The following is a 25,021-nucleotide window of genomic DNA, read 5'->3' as shown; positions in this document are numbered from 1 at the left end:
TATTTGATTTTTGGTTGTTTTTAAAAACCAACTGAACACTTTCTATCACTTAGGGGATTCAAAAGTATATTCTTTGAAGGGGATTTCCAAAAACCTCCAGAAATATTGTGAGCAGTGGGAGCATATACAAAAAAATGGATAGCCTCCCAAGATAACTAGAGTCAGGGTAGAAGGAGTCTTGATCTAGCCCAGTGGCTCTCGTATTTTCCCCACCTCAAGTAAGGAATAGGACAGTGCACATCCATCAGTAACAGTGGGAGCACATTCGAACCTTGGAGGGTGATATTTGGGGCATATACCATGTCCTACCCTCCCAAGTTGAATAATAGCTGCTCCGCTGTGCTCCCCAGAGCAGACAGATGAGGAGGCTGAGACCAGAGACGGCTGGTGACCTGTCCAAGATCGTGCTTCAGTGGCGGAACTGAACTTTGAATCTAACCCTCCTGCTTCCCTTCGAAGAGCAGCTCCTACAGTGCTTATGTCTGGTGGGTTTGTTAGAACTGTCCGTTTACTCCGTCACACCCTGAGCAGGTGACCGACCATGTTTCAAGGAGAGATTGGCTCTAGAGGACTGGGCAGAGAAGAAAGTAGACTTCCTTGGAAGCTTCAGGAGCATGCTCAGAAAACGCTCTTGTTCCTCCCATGAAAGTCATGGCCTCTTACCCTTTGTTCCAGTAGTAGAAGATGCAGCTTTGAGGTGGAAACATTGCCTTCACCTGAGACTCTCCATCAGCGAGAAAGACCATTTTCAACTCTGGAGCCAAGTACAGTGATGGTGGATAGAGTGGATATTCAGAGGCCCTTAAAACCAGGTCATAGTTGAAGCTCATTTCTTTGCTTACGTCTAATAATAACCAAGCAGGTGCATGTTTTTCAGTAAGGTCTTGCCCAGAAATGTTTCTGAAATAGCAAAACTGAAAGTTTAGGTCTTAAAAGCCTTTAACCAGAGTTGCTCTTCCATGGTGCAGTCAGTCTTTGGTACAGAATCCTGAAAAGCTAGAACCCTCTAATCATCAGGCTGGGCCTGGGGTGTTGACCTTTGCAGAGGCCCCTACCTCCCAAGCGGTTCCGGCACCAGGAAGTGGGTCTGTGGTGACAGGAGAGAGAGTGGCCTTGGCCCTTGGACCATATTGGAGGACGAAGGTTAGCTTCAGTGGGTCTCGGGAGAGTGTAATGAGGGAGAGAGGAGACCACCAAGAAGGTGCCCTGGTGGGGGGCGGGGGAGGGCTGTTGCTTCTCTTGCTGGTTTGCCCTAGAAGGAAGGGACCCTGTCTTGCTTATCTGCATCCTCTGTGGCATTTAGCATGGTGAATTGGCCATACCCATTGCAGTGAGCACTCAGCAGGTAATGATTGAATGTTCCTTTTTGAAGCTCTTTAAGACCAATAAAACAAGGAGCTGTTTTATCGTCAGGCATGTGGGTTGTGGATTTCTTAGGGGGGAGTGGGGGGGAGGAAGAGGTTGCTGTACCCTTTAATGGGATCTCATCAATAGTGTTTCTACAGCGTGAGAGGGGCTTCCAGGGTACTTGGTTGGGTGGGCATCAACTGTAGTATGTGGGACCCTCTTGATGGGCTCCTTACATCAGTAATGAGATTAATCTTTCCATTGCCAAACCCTGCAAGATAAATGGTTTGTGATTATTCCGAGTCAGTTTCATTTTTCACTCAGCATGATGTTTCATTGTTAAAAAATAAACCTTGGTCTAGGGTTGTCCTCTTATGTATTAAACATGATTTCTCTAGTTAGTAGACTAATTTATAATTCAAAACCAGTGCTTTCTCCAGTGGATTATTTCCCCACCCCCCATTTCAGATGAGGGAATAATTGTTTGTCTAAGCTGCAGAAGTGTTTGTCAGGGAAACCAGATTTTTTCATACGTTTTTCTGAACAAACGGTGCTGTCAGAATCCCTAGGTATTGTCATTGATCTACAGTTGGGTCATAGGAGTTTGTTGACCAAACTGAACCACATCTCTCTTCTCTTCAAGTAAACAGCCTGTCACTCCTGAGGGGCCTCTAGGAGTGAGAGAAACACCTGCCTGGAGGGCCACAGCTGCAACTAGGAATGCGTTACACGAGGCAGTGCCTCTCAGACCTGGCTGAATTAGTCACCTAGAGTCACCTGGGGAGCTCTTAAACCCTCTGTTCAGGCACCACCCAAGGTGACTGAAATTGGAATCTCTAGGAATGGAGCCCAGCACCCTTAAAAAAAATTTTTTTTTTTATTTTCCCCCAAGCCCCAGATAATTCTAATGTGCTGTCTGGTAATTCTTGTACCTTAATCGTGGACAGAGCAAATGCATCTCCCTGTGCCCTGTCACATCATAGAGCGCTAGACCAGACTGGAGACAGGTTTGGCTCATTCTATAGAGAAATTGAGGTTGATACATTCTGCTAGTTAGTGGCAGAACTAGTAAGGGACTAGGTCGCATTGTGCTTTTTCTAATATATTGTAGTGCCCAACTTTTTTTTTTTTATTCTTATGTTAATCCCCATACATTACATCATTAGTTTTAGATGAAGTGTTCCATGATTCATTGTTTGTGCATAACACCCAGTGCTCCATGCAGAATGTGCCCTCCTCAATACCCACCACCAGGCTAACCCATCCTCCCACCCTCCTCCCCTCTAGAACCCTGTTTGTTTTTCAGAGTCCATCATCTCTCATGGTTCGTCTACCCCTCCGATTTCCCCCGCTTCATTCTTCCCCTCCTGCTACCTTCTTCTTTTTTTTTTCTTAACATATATTGCATTATTTATTTCAGAGGTACAGATCTGAGATTCAACAGTCTTGCACAATTCACAGCGCTTACTAGAGCACATACCCTCCCCAGTGTCTATCACCCAGTCACCCCATCCCTCCCACCCCACCCCCCACTCCAACAACACTCAGTTTGTTTCCTGCGATTAAGAATTCCTCATATCAGTGAGATCATATGATACATGTCTTTCTCTGTTTGACTTATTTCACTCAACATAATACCCTCCAGTTCCATCCACGTCGTTGCAAATGGCAAGATCTCATTCCTTTTGATTGTAGTGCCCAACTTTTAATGAACAAGTAATTCCAGGCTGCAAGTACTGACTACTGAAATTGCTTTTTAGGGACGCCTGGGTGGCTCAGTCGGTCAAGCGTCTGCCTTCAGCTCAGGTCATGATCCCAGGGTCCTGGGATCCAGTCCCGCGTCAGCCTCCTTGCTTGGCGGGGAGCCTGCTTCTCCCTCTGCCTGCCGCTCTCCCTGCTTGTGCTCTCTTTCTCTCTCCCTCTCTCTCTAGCTCTCTGACAAATAAATAAAATCTTTTTAAAAATTGCTTTTTAAGAAATCAGCTTTAGCTTATACACTGGCTTTGTTTTTTTTTTTTTAAGATTTGATTTATTCATGAGAAAGAGACAGCACGAGCAGGGGGAGAGGGAGAAGCCGACTCCCTGCTGAGTTGGGAGCCTGATGCAGGGGCTGGATCCCAGGACCTGGAGATCATGACCTGGGCCGAAGGCAGACGCTCAATCATCTGAGCCACCCAGGCACCCCAAAACTGGCTTTGTATTAAATACACTTAATCATTGAATTATAAAATGTTTAGAATTAAAGTTCTACTTCATGCTTACTTGGTATTTTTGCCTTCTCCATATGTTAAGAGGCCTAAGGAATCAATAATTCTGGCTTCCAGGTTCCTTTACAGTACCCTCTCTGAGTTGTTTTTCTTTTAAAGACTTTATTTTTTAGAGAGAATGAGTGAGCGAGCACGCGTGTGCGTGCTCAAGTTGGGGAAGGGGCAGAGGGAGAAGCAGACTCCCCATTGAGCAGGGATCCCCGTGGGGGCTCGATCCCAAGGCCCTAGGATTGTGACCTGAGCTGAAGGCAGACGCTTCACGGACTGAGCCACCCAGGCACCCCCATCTCTGAGTTAAAAGAGCCTGCTGGAGCCAGAGTGAAGCAGCTAAGGGGAGTGGGTGTGGAAGAAATGTGTGAAAGGAGTAGGTTCGATAAAGTACAAGAATGAAGCATATAAACAAAAAGGAACTATCTTATCAGGGTGAGAATGTGGGTTGGAAGCCAATCGTGGGAGGGTATGGTTTGTGATACACGCCTTCCCCTTCTCCTGGGAGGGCTGGATATCCGGATTATTCATCAGCCCGTGGGGATTTTGCAGTAGGTGCACAGTTGAAGGGCCTGACAGTAGAACACACGCGGGAGCTGGCCAGCCCGTTGTCTCGAGCAACTGGACTAGCCTTGGTTGTTACCCTAGGAATCCAAATGGGTGGTTTAGAAGCAAGGGGAACTCGCTTCCAAGTTTTACGTTGACTGGGCTTGATCAAATCTAACGCCCTGGATTGGGAGGTCACTCTTCGATGACAGCTTCTGCATGGGGCCGGGCATCTGACCTGACAGAGTTGGGTGAACTTCAGGACAGGGGCCATGTTTCCTGACCAAACTTCACGCTGAAAGCAAATCCCAGTTCTGTACTCCTCAAGTAGACCGATAGGTGTAGTTTGTCATTGTAGCCGTTCTGAAACATAGTTTTATAGGCATACTCTCCTGTTTTCATGTGTATTTTGACCCCTACCATACACATGTATTTTTTCAGTGAACGGGAGCTGGGAGGGGAGGGGTTGGGTGCTAGCCAGCTAGGAGACTTTGGACAAATGAGTTATTTCCTTTCTGTTTCCTCATCCATAAAATAAGGCATGAAACTAGAAAATCTAGGCCGGCCTATTCCTAAATGTCTTCCCAAATTAGGAACACCATTTAGGTTAAAGTGACTGAGCCCCCCCCCCCCGCCCCATACAGTTTTACATCCACTCTTACCTGCCTGATCGAAGATGGGAAGGCTGCTTTGGGCCTCCCAGCTTCCCTAGCTCCCGAATGTGGTGGATTCCATCCATTCATTCATTTATTCACCCATTTTATTGGGTATATATTATATGCTAAGCACTGTTTGAGGTGCTTGGGGCACATTAATGAACACAACAAGACGTGCCCTCACGAAAACCTCTACTTGATAGCGAGAGTCAAGCCACAATAGCATGATAAATACATAAACCTATTTGTGAAAAAGTGATGATAATTCTATGGAAAGAAAGAAAACCTAGAGCAGAGCAAGGGAGACGAGGGCCTGGGAGTTGCCACAACAGTGGGCCGTGGTTTCATCCAGTGTTGCTCACCTGTCCTGTAAGATGCAGCACAAGCGTGGGGCCTTCCCTGACCACTTGTCCTCCCCTAGACAAGAGCCCTTCCCCTTCTCTGAGTGACATCACATCACACAGTGTTGGCGTTAATATATGGGTTTGTACCCTAGTTTGTTTCTAATCTCCTGAAGGACTGGTATTGACAACTCATGTATGTTTGAAAATACTGAGCAAATATGAGATATTGAGTGTAACTTGCCAATTTTTAATGACAAGAGAAAGTTTAAAATTCTATCAAGGAACTTTTAGAAACCCCCACAATTCAGGGAACAGAGACAACAATTCTTTGGTTTTTGTGATGGCTCTGCCCCCAAATATACATGTGGTGTGTATATATTTTTTACAAACAAAATTAAATAGTTTTTTTCTATTGTAGAAGTATCTATAAGCTCTCCAGCTAAATTCAAATACTGCAACAAAGATGTAAAGCCAGGTTCGGGGAATCTCAGACTTCAAAAGCACCACCTGTCTCTGAACAATCCAGTGACCTTATCCTATAGTTGTGTTAGGGTTCATTTTCCACTTGCTGCGGTCTGGTTTTGCAAAGCAGAAAACGGTTTCCTTTATGCATAGAGATTAAGAACAAGTTTATCTGAAGTTCTGGCACTCAGCTGACTGGGAACCAAACCACAGTTGCTTCGAAAACCAATCCCAAGTCCTCTTGATCTGTTAGTTCAGTACTAGGAAATCTTTAGGGCTTTTGGTGCCTAGGTAAAGTTTAATCACTTATCTGATTTGTGGTTTGGAGAAGACCAAGATCACCCTTTCAGTTTAGGAGGTGGTTGGTTTTAGTATCTATAGCAAGAATGTGCGCATGGGAGTCACCCATTTCCTCTCACATAACATTAGTTGATTTCTATGGTATTTCTTTTCCCCCACCCTGAACCTTAAGTGAATCAGATTATTACTAATTTCCAACGTTGAAATATTTCAAGATAAGCGGAGACAGTGGGATGTTGAAAGACCAGGATTGGGAATGACTCTGCTTAAAGGCATCAAGACTTTAAAACTCTCTCAAATTCTTATGTGGGTTTTGGGCATGTTTTAATTGGTTGGGGCTAGAAGAATCTAGAAGAATCTGCAGTAAAGCCTGAGGAGGGATGCAGGCCTGGTAAATCATGGATCATCACATTTCTGAGCTAACAGGCAGATTCAACCCAGTCGTCTTACTTTGTAGAATCGGAAACTGATACCCAGAGAGATTTAATGACTTGCCCAGAGCCCAAACCCCAACTCATACCCCCATGCCCCATCTCCTTTCCTTTCAGCTTCGTTCATCCAGAAGCATATGTTGAGCATGTGCCAGGCTCATGGGGATACCTGAGGAACTTTGAGGTTTTTTAACTTAGAGTTTTGAGGGCATGATTAACGGGCTTTGGAGTTTACATGAATGCAGGCTAGGCCAGAGAGTCAAGAAGAAGGCCTGAGCTGGGAAGTATGGGTTCAGAATCTTAGGGAATTGCTCCAGGCACCGGTCTGCCGTCAGGAGGCATGGATGTGGACCTACCATTGTTTCCCTTGTATTATACTACTTCTCTGCCAGATGGTAAACTCCTTGAAGGAAGGAGGTTTATAGGCCTTGGGACTCCAGTGTCTTATGTATGCCAGGACCCCTCTTCCTGTATATCTGTAGGATAAAAGAGAGTCCAGCCTGGGGGTGGGGTTGAAATGCGTGAACTAGCAAGTAAATTGTGCATGGAAGAGTCAGCCAACAGGAAGAAGTGTGAAACAGGGAGTGCCTGGATGAGATTGATAAATACTTCATATCCTTGCCAACCTTCTTGAGTAATGTGGGACTGTGATCTGGTGACTTACCTCATTTTCTAAGGTTAGTACCCCCGAGATTTTTGCCTGCAGGACAGAAATGGCCCTGGCACTGACAGCAGGTACTGGGGAGATGGAGCACCCCAGAAGTTTGAGAACTTCAGAGGGAGCTTTCTGATCCCATGTGTGGGGGGCTGGACAGAGAAGTCCCTCAGGTGAGGGTCTTGGAAAGCAAGAGCCCTTGTACTGGGATTGGCTCTGTAGCCATATTTCACACAACTAAACCTGCCCGTGAAGTTTTGGTGTGTTTTGCTCATACTCAGCGATAAACCAGTGAAGAAACATTAGTCTAAGATTAGGATAAGTTAAAACACCAGAGAAGACTCACCTGGGGTGTGAACACAGATTGTCTGTGTTTGGTATATCAAATATTTCACCTTCGGGGAGGGTTGTTTTCCCCTCTAGATGTGCTTCACACCAATCAGAATAGTACACCTTCCTATTCTTTCTGTGAGCCGCAAGGGTAACAAACACATGAAGAAGGTTCTGATTTTGTGGCTCACTGCATGAATGTGCACTTGGGCTTCTGTCTGCTTCCCCGGCCCCACCTTGGCCCATTCCCCCCAGAGGTCTTCACACACAGTAAATTGTCTTTAGTCTCAGGACCTTTGCATAGGCTGCTTCCTCTCCCCAGGCTGTTCTGCCCTTCCTTACCGCCCCCCCCCCCCCCCCCGCATAGATCTTAATTCAAATGTCACTCCTTTAGGAAAACTTTGGCACTATGCTCCCGTGCACCCCCATCATGAGACCACAGCAGCTTCTCCCAGGCTTTCATGGTTCCCTGTGTCTTTCACAGCACTCACTGCAATTTGTCATTCTGTTTGTGTGATTATTTACTGTGGTCCCTTATTAGACTATAAACTCCACCAGGGCAGGAATAGATCTGTTATGATTAGATCCTATTGCCTTACGTAGTTCTTGATTAGTTGTAATAAGAACTGGCACCCACACAGTGCTCACTGTATAACCAGGCACGGTTCTGAGAACTTTACATGTACTAACTCATTTAAACCTCCCAACAGCTCTTTGAAGTAGGTATTATGACTGTCCCCATTTCCGGGTAAGGAAACCGAGGCACGGAGAGCTGCCCGGGGATGGTCTAGCTCTAGAGTCTGCCCTTCTAGCAGCCACACTGCCAGGCACTACGTTGAAGCATAACAAGTGCAAGTTGAATTATCAAGCATCATCAGAGAACGGGGGCTACGACATGAGTGAGTTTCCAGATAATTCAAATACAGTCCCCGAACTTGAAATGTACCGTTTGGTGAAAATCTCTTCAGCACTTATATTCTCCTTTCTGCTTAACCACCACCAACCAAACTTATTTCCTTAACTATTCAGATTGTCAGCACCGGCTCCTGTCTACTCGCTGTCTGCCCATGAGGGTAAATAGGGAGCAGTTGAGCTACTCTGAGACAGAGTAGATAATCAGGTTTTTGAGTGTATTTACTTTCTGATGGCATCTTTGGCTACCACCAATTTCTTTAATAAAAGGATCTTCCCTAGTATTTACATAACTCTTGTCTTTGACATTCTTAACATTTATTTTGCTTTCTTAGCATTTAAAGAGATGTTGCTGTTCCTCAGTTTTCAAAAGAAAAAACCGATTTGGGAGCTTTGCCACCTTGCCCCACAATGCGGATGCCCTCGTAAAGCCACTTTTCTGACCTGGAGAAATTGGCAGTAAGATTGGATGACCTCCAGACGAGGCAGAAGCCTGACCAGCATGGTGTCTTTAGGAAGAGAGGCCTCTGGGAAAATGGAGCCTGTTGGCAGCAGAGTGGCTCTCCTCCCATCCCTGGGCCGGATGGTCATTTTTCCTTTCTCAGCAGCGAGTTGTGTTCTTCTTGGTGTCTGGAAGGGCTTCTTCCTTGACCCCAAAGGCTTGGTAACTCCCTGTGGGTAATGCTTTGCTGCTTCTGTTCTCTGCCCACTGCTCAGTAAGCTGGAGAAAGCAGCCTTGTTCCATCCGGGCCAGTCCTCTTGCTTCGCTCTGGTTTCTGAGCCCTCAGTTTTCACACCACAGCTCTGAGACTTGGTTGTGCCAACACAGTCTTCTAAGCAGTTTCTTTTGCGTTCCTCGCTCTGTCCACATGTGTGAGAATTGCATGGGGTTGTGTACATTTGCCTCTCAGAGAAGCCTAGAACATAGAAACCTGCGCTGAAATTATGGATATCTGGTGACATCAGATTTTTTTTTTTTTTCACACGAAAAAGTCAGTATTTCAGATCTGCGTTTCCTTCCCCTTTTTGTGAGCCTCTTATTCCTGCTAAGTGCAGTAGTCATGGCTGCCTATGTGAGGCTCGTCAGCATATGTTTGGTCATTAAAATGGTCTCACTGTTCGAAGGAGTTGTCCTGTGCTCATCAGTAATGTGTGTTTCCTTGGTACTGGCATTAAAACAATTACTTGCTTCATCAAAGGATTTGGCAATGGCTACTGTATCATCATCATCATCATCAAAGAGCATTTTTTTTTTTTTAAACCATTGGAACTGGCCTGGATAAATGTGTATTGCAGGAATTTTTTTATAGTGGCCAAGGCTGTGACCTTTAACTTTTTCTGGTGTTATTCCCACCCACTTTAGATCTACAGTGGGATCTCAGGAATTTTTATCCAGAACATTTTTTAAAGACCCCACCCTACATAATTTGCAGTGCCTTTTGGTATATTGGGTGTCTATGTAGAATCCACAAATTACATTTTGGTCTCATCCAAAAGCTCCTGCCCCCATATCAGAGCAGGATGCTTGCTGATCTTCATCTGCCCCAGCAAAAATTCAAAGGGGAGCTCCAGACCTGAAGTAATTTAAGCTTATGGTTGTCAGAGAACCATGATTTAAAGTAGTGAAATTATAGTGTGGTATAGTGAGCAAAGGACCAGACGGAGAGGCGGACGCCTTGGTTCCAGTCCTGTGTCTACGGTTAACTGTCTCTGGTGCCTTGGGCAAGCAAGTCATTTCACCTCTCTGGGCCTTGACTTCCTCTCTCTTTTTCATCTCTAAAATGGCCTATCCCAGAAGCCGGAAACAGTCCCCGCTGTTTGATCTGTGTTGTATGGAACCATATGGGCTTCATTGACTATCCGGCTAATCAGAAGAACGGGGTGTGGTGCACTGGGCCAGTAGGGAAGTAGATAATCCTCAAATGTACTTGAAACAGTGGGGATTCTGTCTAGGGGAGGACAGACTGGCCAGGTATCTATCTCAACTAGAGGCGCGTTTCATAGTGTTTAACTTCTATTATAAAGCTTGGTAACATCTGGCAAGCTTAGGTGGCAATTAGGTCATAAATACAGTTGTTTGTAGATCATTTTTATTTCACTAGAGCATTTACCCACTTTCTACTTGACCCCAGTTGTTCCCCTCCCCCCAAAAGAAATCTCTAGCCAGTGTAAAGAGTAAAATTGACAGTTTGAAACTAGTTGCAATTATCAGGACTGAAAAATTTGGTATCTAAATGGAGTCCCTCCCTCCCCCCCCCACCTTGGAGTTTTCGTAGGGGGCTTCCTCATGATATGTTTAACTGCAGATGAGTATGCAAACTCAAGTAGATGCAATTGGGCTTCCTGTGAGGCTGGTAGTCCCCCAATGCATTGATGGTTGAAGTCAGACCTTTCTTAGTTTAGTTTGTTTACCATGCTGCTCCATTAAGGTAAGTGAGCCTCACAGGGCTCTCAGTTTTTACAGGATCCAAACTGCTGCTATTTCCCTTTAATGAAGGCAACAAAATAATAGTGGCAATGCCTGCATTCTGAACCTCAGCCACTGAATGATTGTGAAACCTTGGGTTTTAGTTTTCATGTCCCTAAAATGCTTCGGGGGCCTTGGGGATTTGATAGTACCCGAAACAATAAGAGCTTGTTCCCTCGGCCATGGTGTGCTACAGGGTTTCCCGTAGCACCTTTCATGCCCAAATGTATCTCCCCCTCCCATGGTGTCAATATAAGCTGGCAGCAGAGGGACCGTGAAGACCAACAGAACTGCCACCTGCTTGAGCCCAAGCAGTTAGCCTGGGGCCCCGGAACCAGTTTGGAGGAAATATATTCACCTGTTGTGAAAGTAACCTATCTTTGAGCTCAGGAATAAGAGGACTTATGAGGAACCTTTTATGAGAACCATTAGAAGAGTAGCCTAAACTGAAGAATTGTAACTGTCTTGGGTGGTGGTTAATTACACCACACACAAGAATTGCCACAAATGCAGGTTTAACTCTCTTAGTTGCTGGGTTTGGAAACCACACAGGGCTGTTCAGTTAGGCCTTGCCCTTTTCTGCATCCCAGCCAGACACTTGACTTCCATCCAAAGCAAATGTCATGGTTACCTCTATTGATTAATATCAGGAAACATAACAGCCTGTAGTCTGGTTAGAAGGAACTAGATAATTGATGGATTATTGCTGACCTACCTGCAGCTAAACAAAATATAATAGAGTTAGGGTTGATCTTGTAGTAGACTGAGATCACTAAAACAGACACAATTAAACCAGAAAGTCTCTTAATATCACTAATGTCTTAATTCTGTTCTTAATCTTTATCCCAGGTCAGCAGGGATAGTCTGCAGACAGGAGACTAAATACAATGAGTTTTGTGTCACTTTGTACACTTGGCTATATAGAAGCCTCCACGATGGGAACGAGTACTTTACTGTTGGATCAGACATATAAATAGATGGGGGTTGGGGAGCAGAGTATGATTAGAATAAAAATCTTTGTCTCTCTAATCAGGCTTTTACATATGATACCTTCACAGGTAGGCCTTTAGGATCTGCTAATTTTGCCCCCCTCTTTCTGATTAATAAGAGGCTTAAATTCATGTGGCCTTTTTTTTTGGTCAACAAGAGATCTTTATGTAATGGGTGTGTGCTGACATTTACTGGGCACTGATGTCAGTCTTCTGCTTTGGTGAATTCTCGATAGTTTTTTGGCCATCATCTGCATGGTCTTCTACAATGGGATCAGTGGTGTTAAAATAACAGTACTCTATTGGGTACTTTTATAAAGCAATCAGACTTGCAAATAGCCAGGCTTTGTTGAAGTTTATAGTCTGAAGTAGATGGTATTACTGCAAACAGAATTATAGATACAGATGCCCTTTTCTTGAATATTGTTCAGTGCCTGCCAGGGAACTGTGTTACAGAATACTATTTTAAGGTAGTTTGTGCTGAATTGACCTATTACTGCACAGGCTGACACGTGTGCACGCGCGTGTGTGCGTGTGAAGCCCTAGAGGGTTGATATCCCATTATGGCATGCCAGAAAGTGTCTTACTGATCTCTCAAAATCAGCTCATCCATCCTGTAGCTTTCAGCTAATTATGGCCAGCAGAATAATCCCGTCTGTTAGCCATTACCCCTCCCCTCTGCCTTCTTACCCATCAGACACCACCTCCCCTACCACATCCACACACGTACTCTTTCTTCCCTCCTTTGGCATTGTACATCCCCCACAGAGAATGCCCTTCTCACCTCTGAGCATTATTGCTAAGATTAATAATTATAAGCTCTGATTCCTTAGCACATTCTAATCCATTCGAAATCCCTTATTTTGCATTTGGTGACATGCAGCTTTAACTGTTCTCAAGATTGCATGTATCCTTAAGTAGTAAGACAGAACATCATGGAAATCTTTCTTATCTAATCCTTTCCTCACTTGGGGACTTGTTTTACATCTTACCCATAAAACTGTAATGTGTATATATTAACCAACCAAAATGAGCTCATAAGTCACTTTACCTCTGTTGCCAGCACCCAGTGGGTTTGAGCCCTGGCACGGCGAGCCACTGCACTGCGTAAGGCCGACTGGGTGTTGATGGCAGGTTGTAGGTTCCAGGAATTTAGGTACACGCTATCTTGTGTAATAATATTTTATTGGAAGCATGCCAGTATCCTTGCTGGAGTAACACAAGTATTGTACTTTTAGTTTGGAGGAATGCTTTTTGTAGCCTTAAACTAAAGTTTGGACTACGCAGTAGAAGAGTAATCCAAGGAACACAGAGGAAAAATTAATTTAAAAATCCCCCAACAAAACAAAAAAAAACAGCCTCTGAACATATCCTGGAAATTGGTGTGGTACTCCTAAAAGAAAAAAAAAAAATCATGTTACTAGCCAGATTATTGTGTTCTAATATTATTATGAAGACTGTAGTCTGGTAGAGTGCAAGTAGAAGTAGAGAAGATTCAGAGAACAGACTGTAACGATTTTTACTGTTTCTGCTGACCTAAGCTGGTGCTACAGTGTTGCCATGTAGATTAGCTTTTGGAGATGTTGGGTTGTGTTTGACTTGATGGATTTGCACCCACCTGAGAAGTGTGTGGCTCTCTTGTTCACGGTGGTGGGTCTTCTGGATGTGTGTGTACACCCCTTTTGTGGGGGTGGGTCCTCACCAGTGTTGTAAACAGAACCAGCACTACACCACTTATCATGTATGGATGACTTTGGAAAGCAGTATGAGACGCACGTGTGCATGGCACCACTTCTTCCCACTGACTGCAAGATGGAAAGTCTGTGCTATTTTTATTAACTTATTCTGACCCTTGTTATTAGGGAGTCAGTGTGTGTGTGTGGACTGTTTCTTGAAATGTGTGTCTGAAACTTAAGCATTGTATTTCTTTGGAAAATGCAGCATTTCTGAAAACCCTGATGGGGACCAGTGGGTTCTCCTATGTTCCGAGCTTGCGGTATGCTTCCTTGCTGTTCTTCCTCGGGGGGCGGAGGGTGAGTAGAAATGAGCAACCACCTCAGTGGTAGTCGTGGCCCCTGAAACCAAGCCCTGGGCTTTGCTGGTTGCTTTCCAGGCACTGGTGAGCTGCCTCCTTGCCTGACCACTCCCAAGTCCTAGTTCAAGAATGGGTGGGTTTTTGGGAAAGGCGGTTTCATTTGTTTTTGTACTGCTTCAACACATCCCAATCTTTTGTGTCTGATTCTCTTTAAAGACTTTTTTTTTTTAAAGATTTTATTTATTTGAGGGGTGCCTGGATGGCTCTGTCGTTAAGCGCCTGCCTTCGGCTCAGGTCATGATCCCAGGGTCCTGGGATCGAGCCCCACATCAGGCTCCCTGCTCAGTGAGGAGCTTGCTTCTCTCTCTCTCCCTCTGCTGCTTCCCCCACTGCTTGTGCTTGCTCACTGTCTCTCTCTCAAGGAAATACATCTTTTTTTTTTTTTAAAGATTTTATTTATTTATTTGACAGAGAGACACAGCGAGAGACGGAACACAAGCAGGGGGAGTGGGAGAGGGAGAAGCAGGCTCCCCGCAGAGCAGGGAGCCCGATGCGGGACTCGATCCCAGGACCCCGGATCATGACCTGAGCTGAAGGCAGACGCTTAACCAACTGAGCCACCCAGGCGCCCGAAATACATCTTTTTTAAAAAAAGATTTTATTTATTTGAGAGAGTGCGCATGAGCGGACGGGGGCGGGGGAGTAGGGGCAGAGGAAGAGGGAGAAGTAGACTCCCTGCTGAGCAGGGAGCCCGATGTGGGACTCAATCCCCGGACTCTGGGATCATGACTGAGTCGAAGGCGGATGCTTAACCGACTGAGCCACCCAGGTGCCCCTGAAGAGATTTTCTAAACAAAGTTATTTCAGAACTCATTTTAGGAAAGATTTTTTTCTTACCTGAAATATAAGGGGTTGAGTTAATTAATGCAAGAACAACTAGCAAGTAGCTGAGTTTAGAATATTAGAATGAAATTCTAATTTTAATCATCTCTATATAAGTTGTTGGTCGTTGCTTCCACATCTTGGTAGTAAAGGCAAAGTGAGTGGTGCGTTTTATGAAATGGCGTAGATGCTGGGCTTTGCTTTACCATCAGAACCTTGAACATGAGGATGCAGTGACAGTCCTGCCTTTGTTTTCATGGGAGGAAGGCTCTTGTTGGAGTCCTGGCCAAGCAGGGCTGCAGTGAAGGCTGTTCTACCACCACTGAATGAACCTACATGAAATAAGTTGGTGGTACTAGCAGCCCTTTGCCCAGCATCATTTGCCCTGAATTGCCAGGCTTCGTGCATAGTTCTCCGGCTGGGTGTTTGCAGCATTGTTACCTCCTGGGAGAGAGCATGCGTGGTCAGGCTTCCATGAGGACCAGCTGGCCGATGGATGCTTAGTGTTAGGTTAGACTAGGTTACCGGCCACTAGCATTCTCCCCCTCCACAGTGTCATTGTGATAACTTCTTAGAAGTTGCCATCAGGGCGCTTGGGTGGCTCAGTCAGTTAAGTGTCTGCCTTCTGGCCCGAGTCATGATCCCAGGGTCCTGGGATCGAGTCCCGCATCAGGCTCTCTGCTCTGCAGAGATTTTGCTTCTCTCTCTGTCCCTCACTGGGCTCATGCTCTCTCTCTCTCACTCTCTCAAATAAATAAAAATCTTTAAAAATTTTAAATTAAAAAAAAAGTCTCCATCAAAGCCAGGAGTACATATCCCACTCGTTGGAAAAATAAGTCAGATGCCAGGTAGTCAACCTGAAGCAGATCTACAGAATCAGCATTTCGTTTCCATTTTCAGGCTCTCCAGAAATGAGCATGTGTGACAGTAGGGCCTCCGGCCGTTTCATCCATCGTAGAGAGAAGGGAGCCCCGGCCACTAAAATGGCTGGGTGAGGTAACGTGCAAGGTCGTTATTGTGAAGCAGTAGTTTTAGATGTTCAGGTGCAAATGGTTCTCAGCCATGCTCAGTATCCCAACAGGCTTATAGAAGCTTATTTAATTCACCTTAGTAATAGCAACTGTATCTGAAGGCAGGCATTTTCACGCTTTCAAAAATGCTGGCGGAGAAAAGCCAGAAGTGTTGTCCTGTTAATTTGCCATGTGAGAGCATAACACTGTTCAGAGTGGTTCCCCGGACATTCTAACTGGGAGCCGTCAGCAGCCTCCAAAGAAGCGAGAAGCCTGTTGTGACAGGGTTTGTGACGTCAGTGTGGACACTGTGATTGACCGTCGGTGCTCTCAGTTGCTAAATTCAACTTCTAGCCAAACCTGGTATTTTTGAGATTTTCAGAAGATTATGTTAGTTATGTGATTAGTGTTTTATTTCGATTCACCAACCAACCATAGACAATTGTTCTTCCTGTGGTTTCCAAGATGCTCAGACAAGGCAGGTGGCTTTTGTTTCCACACTAGTAATGAAGCAGCACTGATATGTTTCAGTAAATATTGACCCATTTTAATGTTAATACTGTGATAAGATGTATTTGGGAGCATTCAGTTCATTTAAATTGTACTCTAGGCTTTACTAACAATGACAAAACTCATCTATTTCTGGATACACACTGTCTTACCAAGGGACCTCTTTGTTTCTAAACTTCTGCTTCTGTGTGGTGGATATTAATGATCAAGGGTGGTTGAATTGTCTGAGAATCCTAATATGGAAAGCACTTCATCTGGAACTTAAGGGCTTGCTGAAGCTCCTTTAAATTTGAGCTTCCCTCCCACCTGCTAACTTGTTCATCTCCATTCTATTTTATGAAAAATTCATTGCTGATTACACAATATTTTAGAAAATTTAGAAAATACAGAGAAAAAAAAACCTGTTGCTATGATTTTGCAGTATTTCCTTCATCTTTTTTCTATAAATATATATTATTATTTTTTAATAGGGGTGTGTGTGTTTGTTTTGGGACAGTTTTGGGTTGCGAGGGACAGAAATCTAGTTCCAAGAAATGTAAGCAAAGGGGGAATTTCTTGGAAGGCTTTCTGAGCCCAAGGACAGGAAGTTGGCCTGAGGAAGAGTAGAAGCCAGGGCGCACTCTCTCCCTCTGTCAGCTGTGTTTCTTCTCAGGCTTCTTTCTCCGTTTCAGTCTTTGTCTCTCCCCCATCCAGCAAACATTCACGGAAATCTCCCGAGTTTAATTGCTTACCAGTTCAGTGACCCAGAGAGTTCAAAGCAATTCTTGTGTCATCCCAAGACCTGTTGTACAAAATGCCTGTTCCTCGGGGAGCCGTTTGACAGGTGGAGGGGGGCTCAGCAGGCCTTTCCACCTCTTGGTCCCCAGGTGTGCATACTCTTCCCTTTTTATTTATTCAGTCTTTAGACAGCCCCCACCTGACGTGATCCCACTGTCCCCCATCAGCTGCAGAGCCATTCGACCTTCTCAGTGGGAGATAGCCCTCAGGCTCACTGAGCTACAGCCCTCAGTGGTCTTGTCCTCCGGCCACTGTTCTGCAGGCCCATGTGCTCTACGCAGTGAGTGTTTCTCTGGTTCAGGTGTGAGCACGTTCAGATGAAGCTTGTCACCGTCTATACCCTGTAGGCTAAAAGAATTTCATCCCCCAAACCTGGGTATGCAGGACCTCTGGATTCCCTGCTAGGGCAGGCACCACCCTTGAGGCTTCTGTTTTCCCAGCCAGGTAAAAAGCAGACTCTTCTTCCTCAGACTTGAGACTTTACACTGAGAATAGACTCAGCAGGCAGTGAGGAAGCTTGCTCTTGGTTCTCCCATTCCGGGTGAGCGGGCCCTGGCTCTGGGCAAAGGAAAGGGTGGAACCTCCTCGCCTCTAGGCCAGGAGCAGGCAAGGGAGGAGAGAGTGAGGTTCTAGCAGCTGCTTCGTCCCCTTTGCCAGTGGGTCTCCACAGCGGAGAAGGAATGCAGGGACGAGGTGTTTGTCCTGCCATCTCGGTCTGCTTTGGAGGGAGCCATTGGGCTTTCCTTCTTAAGGGATTAACGAGGTGCCATCCTGGTTCTTACCAAGAGTGGGCAGCTATTTTTGGGTCAGGCTGCCATGCACAAGTATACCCCCAGTCTTGTTGTTTAGTGCTAAAAGCCAGCCATACTCCTGTACTTTAAAATTTTGTGCCCAAATCCAAACTCTCACAGTATAAGCAAGTTGTGTTGGCCCGTTTTTAATTTAAGACCCACAGGAACCAGATAATTTGTGGGACTGTACGGTGACAAGGAGAGAACCTTACTACAAGGTGGCATTGCTGAATGGGCCCAGACTCAAAGGGGTATCGTCTCGGGAAACCTTACCAGCTGTCACCTGCATCTGTGTGCCTTGCACGTGCGAACATGCATGTGTGCACACAGCTGCTTCCATGGAAACCGCATGGGTGAGGGTACAGTTCTTAGCAAAGCTGGAGGATAAGCAGACCAAAAAAATCTGCCCAGTAGAATCATCAGCACAGTGTACATTGAATTTTGGATTCGATATTTTTCACGTGAAGACCGGTAGAAGCATTTTTCTACCTTGCTGTAAATTTTCCAAAGTGCTGTTTTAATGATTACATAATATTCCACTGAATGTATGTGTCATAATTTATTTCAGTCTTTAAGGTATTATTGGAAATTCAGATCTTTCCAGTTTTTGTGTTTGTAAATGGGATACAGTGAGCATCATTGTGCACACGACTTTTTCCATATCTGGAACTGTTTCTATAGGATATAGAAGTGGAATTATAGGATCAAAAGTCTGAGCACTTTTATGCTTTCCAGAAAGAGTGCACCAACTTACAATTTTCATTGCCACCAACAATGGATGAGAAAGTAAATTTCACCACCTTTGGCTATTTTCTGTAAAGAGAGTGCGTGTTTTAACTCATTAAGCATAAAAGATACATTTTTATTTAAACTATATTTTGATTATAATGAAGAACAATTTGGGTTATGTTTTTCATATATTTTATAACCTGTCTTTTTTGAAATCTTGGTGTTTTTATTGTTATATAAATTTTTTATATAATGAGAGCTGTTTTTTCCTATTTTGCTTTAAATGCTTTCCCCTAATTCTTTGCCTTTTTAAAATTCTGTAAGTGCATGGGGCGCCTGGGTGGCTCAGTCATTAAGCGTCTGCCTTCGGCTCAGGTCATGATCCCAGGGTCCTGGCATCGAGCCTCGCATCGGGCTCCTTGCGCTGTGGGAAGCCTGCTTCTCCCTCTCACACTCCCCCTGCTTGTGTTCCCTCTCTCTCTGTCAAGTAAATGAATAAAATCTTAAAAAAAAAATTCTGTAAGTGCACGTGGGTATATGTGGGTGTGTTGGCATTCTTCTTTACCATGGAGCCTTGCAAGATGACCAGGTTTTAGAAAGTGAAGTATAACCAAGAGAAGGAAGTCCATTAGAAAGCTGAGCACACTTTCTTCCTGTTTCAGTGGAGGCTACCCATGGATTATTTCAGAATCCCCATCTTTGTCATATCAGGTTATAAGCCTATCTGTCTGCAGGAAGGATTGCTGCTTAGATAGTATAAAGCAACCTGGGGTCTAGTCCTGACTCGGCTGTTGTCTAGACATGGGCCCTTGGACGTAGGCTCTGTAACCTCAATGTCTTTGTCTGTGAGGTAGTGGATTTTAGAAGGATAACTTTTGGGATGTCCTGGGGGGGAGGGGTGTCTGTGTGTGGTTGTACATGCCCAAAATGAAGAATCCTATTGAACATGAAGATTCTTCTACATCTCATTGCAGATTTTTGGAAGTCCCAGCACAGTGACACTTCCTGAAACCTTGTTGTTTGTGTCAACTCTGGATGGAAGTTTGCATGCTGTTAGCAAGAGGACAGGCTCGATCAAATGGACTTTAAAAGAAGGTAATTTGGATTTGGTCCTTGGGTAACATGGACATTTGCTCAGCTGCTTCCAAGGAAGCATATTCCAGAAAAAGAGAAAAACAGTTACACATCTTTAATAAAATAAAGGATAGTGGAGTCAAGGAGAGGAGAGAGAGTTATACTCAGAAGGTACATTTACAGCTTGAAGGGATCATTCACCAAATGCATCAGCTGAAGAGGCAAGCTTTATCTTTTTTTTTTTTCTTTCCAGATTTCATGTTTAAGTGGCTCTAGGCTTTTCTATTAATAGTTCTGGCTGGTAGGTCTTTCACAAAGACATACTCCATTAAATTTTTTAAAGTTCTATCTAATGATTAGAATCTTGTAATCATAAGAACTATCCTCTGTAACCTCCAATTACTCATTTGTTTTTATAGAGGCTGAAATACTTGAGGGCTATAAGATTTGATATTCATCCAAGTTAGCCACTTTATTGGGTCTTTACGTTGAAGGAAGTGAAAGACTGAGCTTGTTTTCTCATTTAATCTGCTATGCCTCCTTTTTTATGATCATGTCTTCCTGGTGATAGTTAGCAGAGTGGAGTCCTACAGCTAGGAAATTGTATTTCATTTCCAAAGTAATCTTCGTGGATAAAGCCATGCAAATCCAAAGATTTGGGGCTTTCAGAGTCATCTCTATTATTCTGTCCAGTAATAATTCTCATTTGGCTTTAGATAGGGTGTGACCAGCATGCTCTCTTTCGTCACTGATCTGTGACTCATTATTTTCATGAGCACAGCAAGTGTTTTTCCTTCGATAATAAAATGTTCCAAAACACTGTTTTAGATGGAAAAATATTGGCATATGTCAGAAGGTCACACGTCATTTTATCAGTTCGACAGCAAACCTAGTTACCACCCAGAGATAATGGCAGCTGGGGTACCACACACCTGCCTCACCTGTCTGGGTCCTGCTTGGATCAGCAAGAACTGTAGACAGCTGACAGGACCAGCTCTCTCAGGAGTAAGTGGCCACAAGAAGACTATAGAGCCGGCATTTGGCATTGCCTTACAAGCTCCCAGAATGTTATCCGTACTGTCTCTCCTTCATATTTAAGCCTTTTAACATTTTTTATTTAAAAAATTTTTTAAAAATATATTCATTTGAGAGAGAGAGCATGCACGAGAGCACAAGCAGGGGCGTGGGTCAGAGGAAGAAGGAGAAGCAGACTCCCTGCTGAGCAGGGAGCCCAACATGGGGCTTGATCCCAGGACCCCAGGATCATGACCTGAGCCTAAACCTTAATTGCTTAACCGACTAAGGCACCCAGGCAACCGGCCTTTTAACGTTTTTAAAACAAAAGCACAGTTCTTTAAATTTTCACAATTTCTGATTTTGTCCAAAGGTGAAATCAACAAATCCTCAACACAAGGATTGAGATAAACATTTTTACCGTTGGATGTTAGGGCTGGGCCCTCAGTCTCAGCATTCCCAGGCAGGGCATTTTTGTCCCAAGCTACTTCATTCTTCTGCTTTGTTTTTCCCTGCATGTATTGTTTTAAACTGATCTTGTCGAAGTCTTAATTTCTACAAATAGCCTTGGCTGTATCTGGCAAAACCGTCTCACCTCATTTGTTACTTAGTCAAATGTAAAAATCTGTCTCTTCTTGCCTATACTTTATTTTTTTAAAGCTTTAATTTATTTATTTGACAGAGAGCACAAGCAGGGGAAGCATCAGGGAGCCCGATGTCGGGCTCGATCCCAGGACCCCAGGATCATGACCTGAGCCGAAGGCAGCCGCTTAACTGACTGAGCCACCCAGGCACCCCTCTTCTCTCCCATACTTTAGAACTTAAAGAATTGTTCTTTTAGGGGCGCCTGGGTGGCTCAGTCGGTTAAGCGACTGCCTTCGGCTCAGGTCATGATCCTGGAGTCCCTGGATCGAGTCCCGCATCGGGCTCCCTGCTCAGCGGGGAGTCTGCTTCTCCCTCTCCCACTCCCCGTTTGTGTTCCCTCTCTCGCTGTGTCTTTCTCTGTCAAATAAATAAATAAAAAATCTTAAAAAAAAAAAAAGAATTGTTCTTTTACTTAATTAACGTGTGTTTAGAGAATCTAGTCTGTGAAGGATATCTTATAGGGCACAGAGAAGAAAAAGCCCATGCTTGCCCTCAAGGAGCCCGCAGCCTGATAGGGAGAAATGACAAGTACCACAACTTCAGCACGGAGCCAGGGTTTGTAAGGGAGGTGGTAGGGACTGCAAGGCCTGCAACGGAGCGAAGGAGGCAGCAGGTCTAGGGTGTGGGGACAGGTCCTGTTAAGGAGGAGCTTAAGGATAGAGGTGGTGGGAGAGAAGCTGGAGGGGATGTTGAGCCCTCTGGTAGCATCAAGGCTTTTGTATTTGAGTGAACAGGAAGCTGGGACCATTAATGTGACTGAGCAGATGAGTGACTCAACAGGTTTAAACCTTTAATCCTGCAGCGGAGTGTGGGAGTGTGGGCTGGCGACAGGGAGGCCAGGGCTGTAGGGCAGACCTGAAAAGGGGGCAGGGGGAAGGGAAGAGGTGGGACAGAAATATGATCAGTAGAATCCAGCAACAGATGAGGGAGGCAGAGCAGGGAGGTGTTAAAAGACACTTAGAGGGAGGATTTGAGAAATCTCAGTAAGGTCTAGTAATTTCAAGTAATACTTAATGTGTTCTAAGTCTCATTGTTTTTCTGAGAATAGACTGGCTTTTTTTAGTTAAATTCAGTCCTGGATATGAGTAGCTGTGTAAAATATATAATATATATTTCTATACATCTGTGTACTGTCTATTACAGTATATATGTATGTATTTCTATGCAAAGATTAAAAGTGGTAATGTATAGAGACCCTGAATTTTTAATTTAGTTTTAATCTTGCAATTGTAACTAAAGATTTCAGAATTGGTATTTCTAAGCCATTAATCTGTAAATCCCTTATAAAGGTAACCCCATGCTGTTCTAGGCCCTGAGGATATGGCAAGTGAACGAAACAGACAAACTCCTGCCCTCCTAGAGCTTTCATTCTAGTGGAAAACAAGGAAATAAATTATGTAGTGGTGATAAGAGCAGATTTTATTGAAGAAAAGTAAAGCGGGGAAGTGGAATTGGGGAGCACCAGGTGTTGGGGTGGGGAGCTGCAGTTTTAAGCACGGATGGCCCCACTGAGAAGGCGTCATTTGAGCAAGAACTCAAGGTGGCAGGGGAGTCTTTAGGCAGAACACAGCAGGGGTGAGGTGGGAGAGTCCTTGGTCTGGTGGAGGAAGCACCCTGGTGTGACTAGAGGGGAGTCGGGAGTAAAGGAGAGGAAGAGTAGTAGGAGATGAGCTCAGAGCCCCAGTCACGCAAAGACACAGCGCTGTCTTCGTATACTGTTCATTATAAAAATGCCCCCGCTGCTGTCCTGGAATGAAATGTGTAAGACAGTAACCTACACACACAATTTCAAAAAGAAATGCATGTATTACCCAGCTAGTAATCTCACACTGGGATAATAGAAAAGTAATTTTTACTCACATATATGTGATTTTTTTTTTAATAATTTCCCCCATTATCCTTCTTTTTTTTTTTTTTCAAAGATTTTATATATTTATTTATTTGAGAGAGAGAGAGAGAGAGAAACAGCATGAGAGGGGAGAAGGTCAGAGGGAGAAGCAGGCTCCCCGCTGAGCCGGGAGCCCGATGTGGGACTCGATCCCAGGACTCCAGGACCATGACCTGAGCCGAAGGCAGTCGCTTAACCAACTGAGCCACCCAGGCGCCCCACATATATGTGATTTAACACGTAAATACTCTCACATGGTGACACTCCACTTCCGAGTGAATGCGGTGCCTGCTCATGCAGACTGATCAAAACACCGGGATACTTACGGTGACTGGATTTCCAAGGTGGTGGACTATTCTTGGTAATGCTCCAAACCAAAGCAGTGTGACCTTAACCCAATTTATACAGTAGTTACATTCTGAGAAGATTAGTTGTATAAAATTACGCAAAAAGTGCTTTTGTGCTTTTATACAAGTGAGGTTCTAAGCTCAGGAAGTTATTAAAGGTTTTTGGCCTATGGGAGAGCCTGACAGACATCAGAGCAGGGTATAGCTTTGGGATGATCTTTGGCTGTGCAGTGCTATCTGGCCCAGGCTTCATGCTTGTCTTCCTCCCCCACCCCACCCCCCACCAGTCCCTGCGACCACTAAGAAATGCCCTCACAGATGTCCTGGGTACCGGCAAGCTGTGCCCTCCCGATAGAGCTCTAGGACCTGGTGGCTGGTGTGAGGAAGCCACCACTGGAGATAGCTGAGCAGAGGAGTGACATGTCCGGGTACCACAGACTGACGTTTGTGCCCCTCCAAAATTCACAGGGTGAAGCCTTACCCCACCATGTGATAGTATTTGGAGGTGGAGCTTGGGGGATTTAGCTTAGATGAGGTCACGAGGGAGGGGCCCCCATGATGGGATTAGTGCCCTTGTGAGAAAAGGAAAAGCCCAGAGCGCTTGCTCTCTCCCACCATATGAGAACATGGTGAGAAGGCTCTCACCAGAGCCCAACCATGCTGACACCTTGAACTTGGACTTACAGCCTCCAGAACTCTAAGAAATAAATGTCTGTTGAAGCCATGACGGCTGTGGTATTTTGTTGTGGCAGCCCATGCTGACTAAGACACCTGGCCTCCACTTCATGGGGTCAGCAGGTGCTATGTTGAGACTGAGCTGATGAGGCCAGGAGGAAGCTGGAGACCAGGCGGAGGCTACTGCACCAGTCCAGGCAAGGGAGGCCAACGGTTTTGGGCCTGAGTGGCAGTGGGGAATCAGAGTCAAATGGAAGAAACTTGCTAATGCAAACAGAGCCCTGTAACTCCTCAAGCTGGGGTTATGCAGAATATATACCTGTTATTCCATTTCATGGTTTCCTGACTGTTTACTTGTTTCAGGGGCCAACAGGCTGGGAGAGTTTTGGTTTTTTCTTTCCACAGATTGGTTTTGGCAGGTGCTTTTGTTCTTAGCCCAAACATGTGTTGCTGTTCCCAGAACAGAAGAAATGGAGATTTCTTACACCACAGCAGCAAACTGCACCTAGTGCAGAAAACGGAGTTTTGTTTTCAGAAGCTAATTTGAGTTGTGACATACCAAGTGAGGTGTGATCTTTCTAGGCTGTGATTTTGTGATTGTAGCAACACCAAAACTGTCTGTCTTTGTCTGAAATTTCACCAGTGAAGACAGTTGAGTGTGTTTCCTTTCTGCACTTTCAGCCCAAATGCAAACAGAAAACATTGCTGCCCTGTTTGGTGTTAGATTGGTTTTCTAAAGCTTGCTTTGGCTTGGTGAGGGTGAAAGGATTTTCTTTGGTATCTCCAGGGCTGGCTTAAGGCTTCTTGCATTCACCGGTTATTAAAATTAACTAGATAACTAGGATTATTTGAAAGACTAAACTAGACAGAATAGAATAAAAGAAAAACTAGGGTTATAGGGGAAGATTTTCTTCAGATTTCACGTGCATTTGCCTTTCTTACCATGTGCC

General features: G+C 44.7%; 1 protein-coding gene across 8 annotated transcripts in view; it reads left to right on the top strand.

Annotated features, from left to right (window-relative positions):
• Positions 1–25,021, top strand: part of ERN1 (endoplasmic reticulum to nucleus signaling 1) — an 82,736-nt gene that overhangs the window by 6,781 nt on the left and 50,934 nt on the right. For 7 of the 8 annotated variants that reach the window (XR_010408549.1, XM_045888650.3, XM_064582731.1 and 4 more), the window contains one exon: positions 19,403–19,523. The exons of the other annotated variant lie outside the window; for it this stretch is intronic. Coding sequence is in view for 6 of the 7 variants with exons in the window: in XM_045888650.3 (XP_045744606.1) it covers positions 19,403–19,523 (121 nt within the window). In the remaining variant the exon portion in view is untranslated. The remainder of the gene's footprint in view (positions 1–19,402; positions 19,524–25,021) is intronic. 8 annotated transcript variants of the gene reach the window in all.

The sequence above is a fragment of the Mirounga angustirostris genome, unplaced genomic scaffold, assembly GCF_029215605.1.
Source record: "Mirounga angustirostris isolate CCGP_5_RB_7025 unplaced genomic scaffold, mMirAng1.0.hap1 SCAF_17, whole genome shotgun sequence".
NCBI classification, from domain to species: Eukaryota; Metazoa; Chordata; class Mammalia; order Carnivora; family Phocidae; genus Mirounga; species Mirounga angustirostris.
This window is presented reverse-complemented; position numbering and strand designations above follow the sequence as displayed.